The sequence below is a fragment of the Typopeltis vanoorti genome, chromosome 10 (genome assembly GCF_054136105.1).
Source record: "Typopeltis vanoorti isolate ZY-2024b chromosome 10, IOZ_Tvanoo_1.0, whole genome shotgun sequence".
NCBI classification, from domain to species: domain Eukaryota; kingdom Metazoa; phylum Arthropoda; class Arachnida; order Uropygi; family Thelyphonidae; genus Typopeltis; species Typopeltis vanoorti.
The window spans coordinates 86,393,431-86,408,435 of record NC_143558.1 but is presented as its reverse complement, the minus strand read 5'-3'; the positions used below and the strand labels follow the sequence as shown (position 1 = coordinate 86,408,435).

The following is a 15,005-nucleotide window of genomic DNA, read 5'->3' as shown; positions in this document are numbered from 1 at the left end:
GGTGGAAGGAAAATATACAAATTTACGCGCTTTTCAAGAAAAATCATGTCTTTTCGGCAGCACATATATGTGTGAACAGTTTTTTTCGAGGATGAAATACAATAAATCAAAAATTCGGACAAGAATAACGGACGAAAACCTCAAAACGTCTATGTGATTATCCCATGCAATTACATTGGAGGACAGTGGAGTATGTTACATGGCCACTGCCTTAACCGATTAAAAGAATAGAGTAGCTGTTGGTTTCATGTAGCATAAATATTTCTGGACATAATAATATACTACACGTTAATATGCCACATGATAGCCTATTCTGTAAACTGGAGAATATGGGATTGGAACATAATCTATTGACTTGAATCAGGAGATTGTTGAGAGATAGTTATCACAAAATAGTATACAGTGGGTGTCAATCTGCCAGATTCTGTTCTGTAGATTGTGCTGCTTTATAAGAGTCATATCTGGTGCCTTCCCAGCATGATTGGGTAAGGGATGGCACCAGACTCCTCCCTGGGTTCGAGTATATTGACCTTATTAAGACGAGGATCAATGCCCTGCCTAATCGAGCCCGCACAGCTTGATGGGGTAGTGACGACTCCAACTGTAGGGCTGGATGCCACTACAGTGAGACATTGTCTCATATAGTCCAGTGTTGCTTCCGCACCCATGGGGTGCACGTGAGGAGGCATGATGCTGTGGTCTCCATTCTGAACAACTGTTTTAAGAACAAAGGTTGGGAGACTGCGGTGGAACCACATTATAGGACCTCCGCGGGTTTGCATAAGCCAGACTTAGTGATTAAATAAGATGTTGACGTTTGGGTAGTTGATGCCCAAATGGTGGTATCAGGGCGCCCACTAGCCTATAGCCATAATAAAGTAAATTATTATTAAAAAAACCAAGATTTAGTTAGTAAGATATGGGAGGAGAATGGGGCAACTCCGAGGTTTACTAGCGCCACCATCTCTTTACATGTCATATGGAGTGCAGATAGTTATAAGGACTTAAAACAGCTTGTGCTTACGCAGAACGATATAAAAGTTCTTTCCTTGAGGGCCGTGCAGGGCACACTGGTGACATGGCGTTGCCACCAGAGAATGACTACAATGATAACTAGAACAGGCATAGGGTAAAACACTTGTAAAGGCTTAGGCCTATATCAAGTATGGACGTGATGTAAGGGTAGCACTGCCCATAACCAGAACAAAGATGAATAAAAATAATAAATTAAAAAAAATAACTAGTGGTGTACCTCGGGGTTCAGTCCTTGGGCCATTACTGTTCAATCTATACATTAATGATATCAAGCAGGGTCTATCATCAGATTTGCAATTGTTTGATGATGCGAAGATAGGCAGGGCAATCAGGGATGCTACTGATATTCAGCAATTACAAAATGATTTGAATAGACTGGAAATCTGGGCAAACGAAAATGACTATCAGTTTAATGTTAGTAAGCGTAAAGTTAAGCACTTTGGCGTGATTAGAGTTCCAGTGGCATATTATATTAGCGGGGTTATGCTACAAGAAACTGAAGAGGCAAGGGATCTTAGTGGATAAGAATTTAACGTTCAAAGGTCACATAGCAAACGTTGCAAATACAACTCAGAAGATAATTGCTATGCTGAAGAGAACCTTGACATGTGAGGATATGGAAGTAATTTTGCTTCTTTATAAGGCTTTGATAAGACCACACTTGGATTACTGTGTGCAGATTTGGTTTCCCGGGTTCCAAGGAGATAAAGAAGCTGTGGAAAGGGTGCAAAGAAGAGTTTAAAATATTATATCCGGATTATGGGATTTAGATTATGAGGGAAGATTGCGAGTATGTGGATTACAGACTCTCGTTAATAGGAGAAAGAAAGGGTGATATGACAGAGGTCTATAAACGTTTGAATAGATGTTATAGCATTTCAGATGATGAAAAGTTTCGTTATATATGGAAGATGCGGAGAGAACACGGGGGCATCCATGGAAGTTAAGGTTGTTCTCGATCAAGAAAAGGTTAAGAGCTAGGTTTTTCTCCGAGAGAGCAGTGAGTTAGTGAGTGGAATAATTTGCCTTTATGTGTAGAGAATGCATGTAGTGTGAATGAATTCATATGATAGCTGGGTTGGGAAATTTACAGCCTCCCTCAATGAGTCCTTCACGCCCTGGAGATCTCAGATAACAATAATAATAATAATAATATGTTTTAGTATATTTAGGACGAGTCTGTTTTACAATAGTTTGACACAATTGTAGCATTTAATTTTAGAGGGGGATACCAGAAACATTGGTTATGTCATAATACTTATGATATAACCAAATTTCTTTCTGAATTTAAGAGTTTCACTTCCTTTTATCTGGTTAAAGCGTTCTTAATTATTTTTGTTCACAGCATACGTCTACATCGATTTTCACATATGCTGTGAATAGTTTTTTAACGAAGCTTTGAATTCTTCTGAGGACTGTGAAGTTGTCTCAGTTTAGCTTTAACTTTGCTAATTTTACTTTGGTGAAGCAGTTAAAGCTTCTGGCTTCTTTCTGCTGACAGTGTTGTAAAGACAATTTTTCGAAGGATCCTCATTGAATCAGCGCTGAGAGTCAAACAAACGATCTTAAACACATAGACTATCCTTTTCCGAGTTTAGAAATATCCTATCCATTTCCGAGCTTATTATTTGTAATATGGAGATAATCGTATTATTGCCGAAGCACATCAGCCTGTATCTGGAAGGTTGTGATGTGGAAGACATAGACTTAGTTTTCGAGGAGCGCAGTTGCAGGTTTGGTCTATCATAGTGCCATGTTTTGATAATAATCTCCGGATCCTTTGCAATGGAGATATTCGCTGAAGTGCATCAGCAACTATTTGGCAGTAGTTGCTGATTGGCCGTTGAAATAGTTAATTCTGAGTACGCAAGCGAGATAGGTGAAACGTTAGTATGGCATGCGCCAATATTAATCCCTCTAATATAATATAAATACTCTGGACCAGGAGGTGTCGACTACATCATTGGTGACGTCGGTATCATTTTTCAGTGGAATGTGTTTCACTACAGCTTCTAGATATTGTTCTTCCAAAAGCGTATTTTCATTAGAAAATATAACAAATCCACTATATGGGAAGATTCGATTCATGCTGCATATTACTGTTTCCTGAAGTAGCCATAATAATGGTAAAAGAATTCTCTTGGGTTAATTTTAACTATTGTTATCTAAGAACGAGGAAATATTGATCTTGCGAGTTAATGTGAATAAAGCTGTTGCTAGAGTCCTTACCGTGGTTCTCATCTTTGGGCTTGTGCCCAGTTCCTGCAGAGCCAAGACGGAGACTGTTACTAGGTAAAACGTGAATGCTTATTGGTATGCTGGGTGAATTTTCTTTTGCTGTAGCTTTGGGAAATTCATGAAAACCTAGATGAGAGCAAAATCAGTACTGAAGTCATATTTTCCATATACGCATGCATAGCATAATTAGAGATCAAAACCGGTCCGAGTAATAACCCTTCCATAATTCACAGCAATATATACGCGGCTGAATAGAATTGTGCTGTGCTTTATAGGATACAAAGGCAACTGGATTTGAAGTTATCTGCCTAGTCATGAAGAGTAGATTACTTGTTTCACGCACATTCTTTCTCTCTTTCTCTCTGGGTAAAGAATTACAACAAAAAAAGTACCAGCGACAGGGTGTAGCATAGAGGCAGCCTGCCTCATGGTGAGGCTTAATGAGGGCGCTCGTTCAGCCATATTTTGTTAGACGCCGTTTACGCAAACAATTCCTCTTAGCGTAGCAAGTGTGGAAAGAAGTTTTTCCAAGCTTAAACTGATCAAAAAGTATTTGCGAACAGCAATGACCCAAGAAATATTAGTTGGTATAGCAACTATATCGAGAGAGGTGGACATTGCTTATAATTTAAATTTAGAAGAGCATATAAACAGTTTTATTGTGCGATATCCCCGTAAAGCAGGGTTCCCAACCTGGGGTACCCGTACCCCCAGGGGGTACGGAAGCTTGTCCAGGGGGTACAGTGAAGAGCAGGTAAATAAATATATTATGCTATTAATATATTCCGAAAATATTTATGTTATCAACCTTTCCGGGATATTCCATGTTGGTACTGTCTGTCAGCCACACCAGCGACATTTCAGGTCTCTTTTCGGAGACAGTGAGGTTGCATAGACTTTTTTTTTCACTGCAGGGTACGATAACTCAAAATTCCCGGTTAAGATTCAATATAGCTAGTGAAATTATCAGATCGGCGCCCCCTCGAGGCTTCCCTCCGTGGCATCTGCACCTCGTGCGCATGCGCGTGACGAACTGTATACACACTCCAACTGCTTCATTTCGACATGCTCGTTAGGTTAGCTAAATTGCTTTTGCCGACTTTACTTTTGCTGACTAAATTTTAATCTAATCGTAAATAGCTTATAGTTTATTTTTTAGCCTATTCTAAAAATATAAGGATAGATTAAGATTTAAATAAATAAAAATATTATTTATTTTTTAGCTTATTTTTAAAATGAAAGGTTACATCAGGATTTATATACAAAAAAATATTTTTTTTGCAGACCCAAGGAATGACCATGCCAAAGAAACGTTGTTACCAAGATTCACATGTGTAATATGGTTTTACTTTTGTGCTTGACAAAGAAGGTGTGGAAAAACCCCTTGCTCCAAGATATTCAGCAATGGCAGTATGAAGCTATCAAATTTGAAAGAGCATCTTCAGAATGTTCATCCCGAACATTCTAACGAGTAAGAGTCCTCATTTAGAATAAAAGAGCACGATTTGGTAAGAATATCACACTTCATGACCATAGATTTATTACCCCGAAGTCAGCACTGGAGGCCAGTTATCGCGCCGCATTGAGGTCGCCAAAGAAAAGAAACCACATGCAAATGCTGAGACATTAGTGAAGCCATGTGCTATGGACATGGTTGAGTTGATGTGTGGTAAAGAAGCAAATGAGAAAATTGCAAAAATTTTACACAAATAATACAATTTGTGATCGGATTCGAGAAATGTCAGAAGACATACGCGTACAGGTAGTGGAGGAAATCAAGAAAACTCGTCCGGCAAGAATTAGTTTACTGTTGGATGAATCAACTGATGTCTCTAACTGCGCACGGCTTCTTGTTTTTACTAATATATAAATCAGAATGAAATAAAAGAGGAATTTTTTTTGTAAACCCTTGAAACAAACAACAAAGGCAGTGGACATTATGAATTTGGCGAATGATTTTTTTTTTTCAAATGGCCTTTCATGGGAATTAGTAGAATCTATTTGTACTGACGGTTCTCCCACTATTTGGGGAAAAAGTCAGGCTTCAATACTTTAGTTAAAGAAATCAACCCAAATATTTCTACAAGCCATTGCATCCTTCACCGGCATGCTTTAGCATCTAAAACACTTCCACATAATTTGAAAGCCGTTTTGGATGTTGTTGTTCAAGTTGTGAATTTTATCAAAGCAAAAGCATTGAATCACCATGTATTTAAATCTTTGTGTTAAGAGGTTGGAGCAGATCATATCGTACTACTGCTTCATACAGAAGTATGATGATTATCCAGAGGAAATGTTTTAGGTAGAGTTTTTGAACTTAGAAATTTAATTGTAATTTTTTTAGTCAAAAAAGAATCTGCTTTTGCTTTATATTTCAAAGATCCAAACTTTGAGATTTCTCTAGCTTATCTTTCTGATGTATTTTGGAATTCTTAATTCAAAGTTACCTAACTCCACCCTTCTTCTTCAGAGAGTCAATTTTTCATGAAACGTTTGTATCTTTTCTTCAGCCTCCGCGAGAATGACATCTGTACCGCTGCAAGACACAGATGTCATTCTCGCGGAGGCTGAAGAAAAGATACAATCGTTTCAAGAAAAATTGACTCTCTGGGGAAGAAGGGTGGAGTTAGGTAACTTTGCCAATTTCAAATCTCTTGATGAAATCATTTTAGATCCGACATAAGAACTAAAACAGGAAGTTTGTGATAGCATTATATTGCATTTAAAAACTTTGAAAGAGGCAGTTGCAAGAATATGAAGTTTCGATATGTAACCCTTTTCGTATTGATTTAGAAAAAATCAGTGACAACGACCCAGTGAAAGACGAGCTAATTGATCCCTGCAATAACAAGAAACTCCGAGTTGAATTCCAATCAGTGAAGTTACAAAATTTTTGGTGTACACTAGGAGAAGCATATCCCGTTATCACCAAACATGCTTACATGGCTATAATTCCATTTATAAGAACTTATCTATGGGAATCAGGATTCTCAGTTCTGTTTTTAATCAAGTCCAAAACAAGAAACAAACTGGAGCCAGAATATGATATGCGGGTTACTATTTCAAAAACTGTACTACCAAGAATAAAACTGTTGGTGGATAAGAAACAGAATCAAGGGCCTCACTAGTCAATTTTACTGCAGTTCAATAAAGATTTTACAATTTTATGATAATGTAATTGATTTATTTACCGAATAAAGCTTTTAAGAAAACTTAATTTCTGTTTATTTCTTATTTTCTTTGAATCTGCATGGTAAACTTAAGAATTTATTTCTTATTATAATGAATAGTGGTACCAGATAAATTACTAAAAGCCAAGGGGGTATAGGGACTAAAAAAAGGTTGGGAACTACTGCCGTAGGGCAATCATTTAATTAATATTATCATGTAATCGTTTTATATTAGCGTTTCTCTTGTAATAAAAACAAAATAGCAATTGGAGATTTTCTTACATTTTGTCTTAAAATCCAGCAGGGGGCGATATTTAATTGTTTGCCTCAGGGTGCGATATAATCTGGCGACGACCATGAACAAGAACATGCCCCTGTCATGTAGAATTTTCCCTTGTCACTGTTTGCTAGCATTAGCATCAGCAATTCCCGAACTCTACATTAAATCGTGTGAAATACATGCAGTCACGTTTACTTAATCATCTTGAAAATCTTCAGTGTTTCAATTATAATATCCAAAGTAAATTTCTTATTTCTTTCAATCTTCTTTTCCCCATTTTTTGTTCATTGGTGAATGGACAGTTATAGATAATCCGGAAACCCTGCTCTAGAATTTTTTTTTTTTTTTAATGGCTTTTACAAACCACGTTCTCGTCCCCAATAAGTAAGGTGGTAGTAGTGTTGTCAAACTGGGCGATATAATTTAGCTGACACCTACTGACTATCACAAACATTCATGCCTACTGTGGGGTTCGAATTCCAAGCCTGTTGGCATAAGAACAGATATGTTGTCCTACCAGCAAGGCGGCAAAGCTTGCTATACGTTTAACAACCTCTTCTATTTGGTGTTCCAATAAAACAAACATAATACAAAGCAAATTTTTTTTTAAAAAAATGTCAGATGAATAAAATAAAATAAAACACATCTTATTTTATTCCTTTTTACACAATCTTTTTATATTTTACGCATTGTTTTACACATTTTATTTTTAAAATTTTATTTATATTCATTTTCTAGATGAACATGATAGATTAAGTTTTCATATTTTACTTAAATCCCCTCTCATTTGAGAGTGTCGCGCGAGTTTCTTGTCATCTTAAGTGGGAGAGTATGGCCTTTACGTTTGCGGCGTTTTGCTATATACTGGCTTTAATACTTACTGCATTTTTAATATTTTTTGCTGTTTTTCACGTAAGTTTATTTTCCGGTGAGATATTTAAATGTATTTACGATGGTATTTACTTTATGTATTTAAATACCAAGAGGGGAAACGTTTAGAGCGAAAACTCGGTTCCAATCCAGAAATGTTATAGAAACATGTATTAGTATTTAGTTGTATTTGAAATATCACGTTTAGTCAAAAAAAAAAAAAAAAAAAAAAAAAAAAAAACGAAAATTTACCGACGTATGTGAAGTGTGGAGGTTGTTAATGAAATTTATAATAATTTGTTACGTACTGGTATTCCTGAAGTTCTTAGGAGTAGTAAGACATCGTTCAATAATAATACTATTGTAAATCTTTCCTTGGGCAAGGATAGTTGTAATTTTTTAGAAAATAGAAGGAAATTACTAATAATTTGAATTTTTCACTCAGACCTATACTACTCATCATGGGCAGTCCATACAATCTTTTTAAATTCATTCACTGACATTCGCTCATAATTATCCCTGGCAACACAATACACTATTCACTCACAAATCTTCGCTTGTATCTTCCCCTCCAGTCATGCATTACAAATCTTCACCAGTACCTATTCTATAAAACCCTTATGTTTCTATTATATCCATCCACTTTTGTTTATTATTATTATTATGTGACATCTCCAGGGAGACCAAAGACTCATCGAGTGAGAGTGTGCCAACAGTATCGAAGGATTGAACTCCTTCCAACTACTAACTACTCTCAAACTTGCTTAACTTTTTTCGTGAGCCATTAGTAGCACAGGCTCTACCAATCGACCAACCTTTGCTGGCCAATCAACCACTTTTTTTTTTGTAATCTAGAGACCTCTAGTCTCTCCTCATAAGAGCATTCTACAGAATTTGCATGAACTTGAACACCATTCTCTGGGTCCTTTCTGCTACTAAGAAATAAAGGAAAGCAGATCTGAACACAGTAGTCCACATGAAGTTGTATCAAGAGATAACTTCCTTATTTCTATATGTCAGTGCGTGTTTGCAAACAGTGATTTCCTTTTGCTGTTTGCCCATTTGCAGTGTCTCCATAAATGGAAATTACTGTTTTTCCTCATGCAGAATGGGTAAACTGGTAAGAAGAACACATACAATTAGCAGACTTAATACACTGGCCTCAGCCATATTTATTTTCAGGTAATTCAAAACAAACTCAAAAGGTCCACCATTACTCCTAAATCCTGTTTTCATTTGTTTCTTGCAGTGGACCTATCAATATAATGTTGATACGACAATCATTATTTTTAATAATATCAGCTAACGCCTTTTTATTCCCGTATACGGGGAGTAGCGAGGCCATTTAGCCCTATCTAACTTTTGGAGACTGAGTGGGCAGTTCAATCTCCACTGGTACCAATCAGAGATAGATGGCCCAAGGCTATCACTAATTAAGCAGTACACAGTGAAGAGAGACGGCTCAAATGTGCCGCCATCTCGTGGTCCCTAACCCTAACACAATATATTTAATGTCTGAGATAATGTGAGTTCTACGGTCGATTTTCTTGAGTTTACGGGACGAAAAACCCGAGTTTCCGGGAGGAGAAACCCGCTTGCCCGTGCCAGAGATCGACTAACTCGGGAACGGGTCGAAAAAAGGCTTAGAAAAATTTCCTCTAGTCGGCGACTAGACTCGAAATCAAGTCTTCCTTCATGCGGCCAAGCGCCGTGGTATGCAAACGCCACATCCACTGAGCTACACAATCATCCATTAAAATTATTCTGCAGAATCTCTACATCACTTTCGCTTACTATTGTCTACCCCACCCGCTTAGCCTAATCTGCAAACAACTCGATATTACTCTGACATTGATGTACATTAATCAAATAGAACAGCAGTGGATCAAGTGCTGTGCGAGTCCTACAACCAATTTCTAGTCACCTGCTTTATCAGCTTCATAACTAGCTCCATTTCCTTAAGATTGTAGTTTAATTAACAGGTTTCTATGCATTATTCTATCAAATATCTACATAGTTTTCCAACTATATCATAGCATATCCATTCCCTTTATGCAGTTAACTCACTTTTTTAAGAAAGTAGTTTTACTAATGACAGCTGAAGAATTGAAGCCGAAAAAAGAGAAGTTTAGCAGGAAGATAGAGACCAATATAATATTACGTAATATAGCAGAGTGAAATATATAGTTGGCTGCTGTTATAGGCTAGGGGAATGCAAGGATGCATTTGGATGCTATTCATCAGCTAATTAGCACAGTGAGTGTAGGGTGAATAGTTTCCTTATAAAGAACTCAGTAAAGGTCGAAACTGGTCTGGGTGGTGGCCCTTCCCATAATGCATAGCATTACACGTCTATAAGGATATGTGCCTTGAATTATGGGATACTAAGGCAATTGATGTGAAGTCATTAGCCCCTGTATACAAGTAACCTAGTCATGAAGATACTTCCCATGCAAACTTTGTTTACTTACACTTGGATAAAGGATGAAACTTAGACTATAATTTCTTGACATCTGTAATTTATAGAATAGTTATTATGGGGGGTGGTTCCCTTAAGTATGGGGACATAGATTAGAAGGAGAAAGTTACTGAATGAAATGGAATTTATACAGCTACTAAGAGAGAATTACTGGATAGCATGTAATGAAGGGGACTTGTGGTGTGAGAGTGCTGGATCTGCCATTTGAGAGAGAGAGTGATCATGTAATTTTGACCTGGAAGATTTCCAGACTTGTGAAATTTTGAATTAACAAGCTGATAATTATGATGAACTGAGTAGCCAGCTTGGAATGGTATGCTATGGGAAATAGTTAAAGGGGGTATTTGAAGAAAGCATTATCAGACTGTGTACTCAGTCAGTTGGATAAACATGATAAGGGTCAGATGTATAGAATCTATACATCTGACCCTTATCTTGACCCGTCACTAAAGTTGAAGTAGCAAAGAAAGTTGTGGAGGGTATATAAAGAGAAAGGTGATTAGCAAGCTCATCAGCAGTATAAGCACAGCAAGAAGGGGGGACCCCCATTCTATCCTCCCTCTATACACTATACCCTTCACATTCTATCCCATTAACTATATCACCTTCTGTTAGCCATATCTCACTAATGTCAATAACCTTTGACCAAGGATGAGCCAACCAATGCCAAACATTCCACCTGCTGTTTGTTCCGATTGCTCTTGGCATTAGTGTACATCAAGTGCACCACTATCCTGACGCTTTATACTAACTGTCCCATTCTGGTTTGTTACCAGTAGTACTAATTTAGGCATATTGTACACATTCTTCCCCCCCTTCCCACCCAAAAAAGCTCTGGTTTTCCCCTGATTCTGCACATCCATTTTCGCTTCAATCAACAACACTTTTTCCAGTCTCCTAACATCAGATCCATTCAGATGTAAACCATCTTTCTTCAGACTCACTCCACACCACTTCTCCTGCATAACCTGAGCATTGAGTCACTTGCTATTTTAGCCCTCTTTCTCAGCTCTACTCTGTCATACTGCAGCAACAGTCTCATTATCTCTTAACTCTCTCACTCTTTTCCTTTGCTACTTCCAAGTAATTCTTTCATGTCTTCTCTCATGCCATACTTTTCACCTTTTAAATCATTCGTTCTGGCCACTATGATCATTTCTTCCTTCCTACCCTTAATAGCCTCACTGACATCATTAACATCACTATTATCCTTCTACAATCATTCTTCCTTCTAATGGCCACTTATCGAAAAAAAAAATGACCTTGGATTTCCCCCCCCCCACACACCAGATTAGCTAACTGCTGCTCATTCTGCATTTTTCCTGCCTTTACCAAAGAATAAACTTTCTCATCTGCTCTTTTGTACTTCTCATACAGTTGATTATTGCCACTCATCTTGTGCTGCTTTCATAATGCTTTGTTCCAGATTGCTTGCCTCACCTCTTCATTCATCCATTTCACACCTAACTTATTTAACCTTTGGAATGCATTCAGATACTGCTTTTGGCAGATAGTCCCTGAGCAGAGCCGAAGCAATATTGATTTCTTTTTCATCCAATTCTCCATTCTATGATATAGTTGCCAGCTATCTTTTTGGTTTGTTGCAGTCACCAACTTTATAGTTCCACATATATTTCTTTCTTATTATGGAAGAGATATATGTGGAAATTCTATTTTATTCTATTCTTGGTGAAGATTTGGATGGAGATATTCAGTAGTTTGCAGATGATACAAAGTTGGGACGAACACAATACATTATTCTCGGTGCACTCACTCACAAATCTTCGCTTTTATCTTCCCCTCCAGTCATGCATTACAAATCTTCACCAGTACCTATTCTATAAAACTCATATGTTTCTATTATATCCATCCACTTTTGTTTATTATTATTATTATGTGACACCCAGCGAGACCAAAGACTCATCGAGTGAGAGTGTGCCAACAGTATCGAAGGATTGAACCCTTCCAACTACTAACTGCTCTCAAACTTGCTTAACTTTTTTCGTGAGCCATTAGTAGCAGAGGCTCTACCATTCGACCAACCTTTGCTGGCCAATCAACCACTTTTTTTTTGTAATCTAGAGACCTCTAGTCTCTCCTCATAAGAGCATTCTACAGAATTTGCATGAACTTGAACACCATTCTCTGGGTCCTTTCCACTACTAAGAAATAAAGGAAAGCAGATCTGAACACAGTAGTCCACATGAAGTTGTATCAAGAGATAACTTCCTTATTTCTACATGTCAGTGCATGTTTGCAAAAAGTGATTTCCTTGTGCTGTTTGCCCATTTGCAGTGTCTCCCTAAATGGAAATTACTGTTTTTCCTCATGCAGAATGGATAAACTGGTAAGAAGAACACATACAATTAGCAGACTTAATACACTGGCCTCAGCCATATTTATTTTCAGGTAATTCAAAACAAACTTAAAAAGTTCACCATAACTCCTAAATCCTGTTTTCATTTGTTTCTTGCAGTGGACCTATCAATATAATGTTGATACGACAATCATTATTTTTAATCATCCATTAAAATTATTCTGCAGAATCTCTACAAATCTGAAAACAAACCCCAACTCAACATCACCAGAGTTAAAGATCGGTACTATCAACGTAAGAAGCCTGAATGGCAAAGAAATGGAGCTAGCTGAGGAATTAGATAAGTACCAGATCGACATAATAGGGGTGACTGAAACAAAACAGACCAAAACTGGTGAGATCTTTCTGAGCAATAAATACAAAATGTTATATTCAGGCAATGACAATCAAGGAAAAGAAGTTGTAGCCATAGTATTCAACACAAAATATGAGGCTAATCTTCTTGAATGGCAGTCAGTCTCAAGTAGAGTAATGTGGGCAAATATGAGAATGGGGAACTGGACAATGAGACTTAATTTGTGCCTATGGTTGCACAGAAGGTTCTACTAAGGGAGAAGTGGAGGAATTTTTTGAGGCTTTAGAAAAAGCAACTGACACAATGAAAAATGAAAAGTTGGTCCTTGTTGGGAATCTAAATAGCAGAGTGGGAAATGATTGTGAGACATACAAAAATATTTTGGGAAAATTTGGAGAAAAGAGCAAAGCTAATAATAATGGCAAATATCTGTTGGATTTCTGCTCAGGACATGGACTGGTTATTACTAACACCATGTTCCAACATAAAAATGTGCACAAATTCACATGGAGAGAAGAGGCTAGGAATAAGAAAAGTCTCTTTGACTATGTTATTGTTGATAGTGACGTTTTCTCCCTGGTGCAGGACACCAGAGTGTACAGAGGATTTGAAATTGGAAGTGATCACTATTTATTCTTGAGCAAGATAAAATTGAATTTCATATTGAAAAAAATAACATGTAAGAAAGTTTTAAAGCGAATAAAAGTTGAACAGCTCTCAGATGAACTGTAGACTAAAATACACAAACATTATTGAAGAAAAAATAAAAGAGTTTGAGAACAGGAATCAAACCTTGGAGATTCAGTGGCAAACTCTGAAGAAAACATTGATTCTGCCAGAGAGGCATGTGGTGAAGTTGTCTGTAAGGATAAAAAAATCAGAACTCCCTGGTGGACACAGGAAGTTAAAGAGGCAGTGAAGGAAAAGAAGAAAGCTTCTTTCTTTCAAAAGTTCCTGTCAAATAAGTCAGCTTGTGCTCTTAGAGAATACAGAGACAAATGCAAGAATGCTAAACACTGTATAAAACTAGCTAAACAAAAGTCATGGGAAGACTTTGGCAAGGATATAGAAAATAAATATCAAGAAGGTGGGAAAATATTCTGTAGGTTGTTGAAGAAGCTTAGAAATGGAAGAAAGAGTGCTGTAAAAGGAGTTAGAGATGATAAAGGTGACATGAAAACGGGAGAAAAAGATATCCTTGAAGTATGGAGTAATTACTTTGAAAAACTTCTAAATGAAACAAGCAGTGATGACAGCACAGGTAAAAAACACTGACCTGGCATGCAGTCAGGAATACATATCCATACTTGAAGTAGTAAAAGTCATCAAAGACTTGAAATGTGGAAAGGCAGCAGGAGTAGATGATATAAAGCGCCTCCGTAGCGCAATTGGAAGAACGACGGTACATTGCGCCCTTCGATTGGAATAGGCCTAAGTTCGATTCTCGTCGCGACGGGAGGAATCTTTATCTGGTCGATTTCAATCGAAGGTGAGTTAGCCGATCTCATACGGAGGTAGCAGGGTTTTTTCTCCCGGAAACTCGGGTTTTTCATCCCGCATACATACAAATCGGCCCTTCAGAACACACGCAATTTACAGACAAAAATTACTAGTTGTGGTGGTGTTGGAGGTGGGCGGCAGATGGCGTTGATAGAGATGATGATTCGTAGTAGAGGTTAGGTGCAGAGACAGTTGTAGATGTCCTCCCACGATGAGTCTTCGGACTCCTTGGAGGTATCAGGAATAATAATAATAATAATAATAATAATAATAATATTCGACCAGAAATGCTGAAGTATGGTGGTATAAGAGTGTTACAGTGGCTGCACTGCATAGTTCAGAAAGCCTGGACAGAGGGATGAATTCCTGATGATTGGAGTAGAGCTCTCATAGTTCCCTTTTTATATATGGGTACTATGGAGCTCTATGTGAGAATTACAGAGGTATTTCCCTACTGAGTGTTTGGCAAGATCTATGCAAGTATACTTGAGAAACGGTTGAGAAGAATTGTAGAAGAAAAGCTTGGTGAAGAACAAGCTGGATTCAGGCCAAATAGAGGCTGTCAGGATCAGATCTTCACTTTACGACAAATAGTCGAGAAAGCATGGGAATATAACAAAGATCTGTATTTAAGTTTTGTCGATCTGGAAAAGGCATATGACAAGGTTCCAAGAGAGAAGCTATTCAATACGTTACAGTTATATAGTGTCAGTGGGGCATTATATCAAGCAATACTTAGTCTTTATCTGAGTTGTAAATCA

At 37.5% G+C, this 15,005-nt stretch overlaps 2 protein-coding genes across 5 annotated transcripts in view; both read left to right on the top strand.

Moving 5' to 3' along the window:
* The first annotated feature begins 5,794 nt into the window (after positions 1–5,794).
* On the top strand, positions 5,795–6,401 carry LOC150102566 (protein ZBED8-like). The gene is made up of 2 exons (XM_090398708.1): positions 5,795–5,903; positions 6,067–6,401. The coding sequence occupies exons 1-2, from the start codon at positions 5,795–5,797 to the stop codon at positions 6,399–6,401; spliced, it is 444 nt and encodes a 147-aa protein (XP_090254834.1).
* A 1,126-nt stretch (positions 6,402–7,527) lies between these two features.
* Positions 7,528–15,005, top strand: part of cni (protein cornichon) — a 162,573-nt gene continuing 155,095 nt past the window's right edge. For all 4 annotated transcript variants that reach the window (XR_016548964.1, XR_016548963.1, XR_016548965.1 and 1 more), the window contains exon 1: positions 7,528–7,635. Coding sequence is in view for 1 of the 4 variants with exons in the window: in XM_090399788.1 (XP_090255914.1) it covers positions 7,555–7,635 (81 nt within the window). In the remaining 3 variants the exon portion in view is untranslated. The remainder of the gene's footprint in view (positions 7,636–15,005) is intronic.

Bases quoted from the DNA above. Each gene is read 5' to 3' on its own strand.
- LOC150102566 (XM_090398708.1), top strand. From the start codon at position 5,795: ATGACATCTGTACCGCTGCAAGACACAGATGTCATTCTCGCGGAGGCT. The intron at 5,904-6,066 runs GTAACTTTGCCA...GTATTGATTTAG, and splicing joins GGGAAGAAGGGTGGAGTTAG to AAAAAATCAGTGACAACGAC.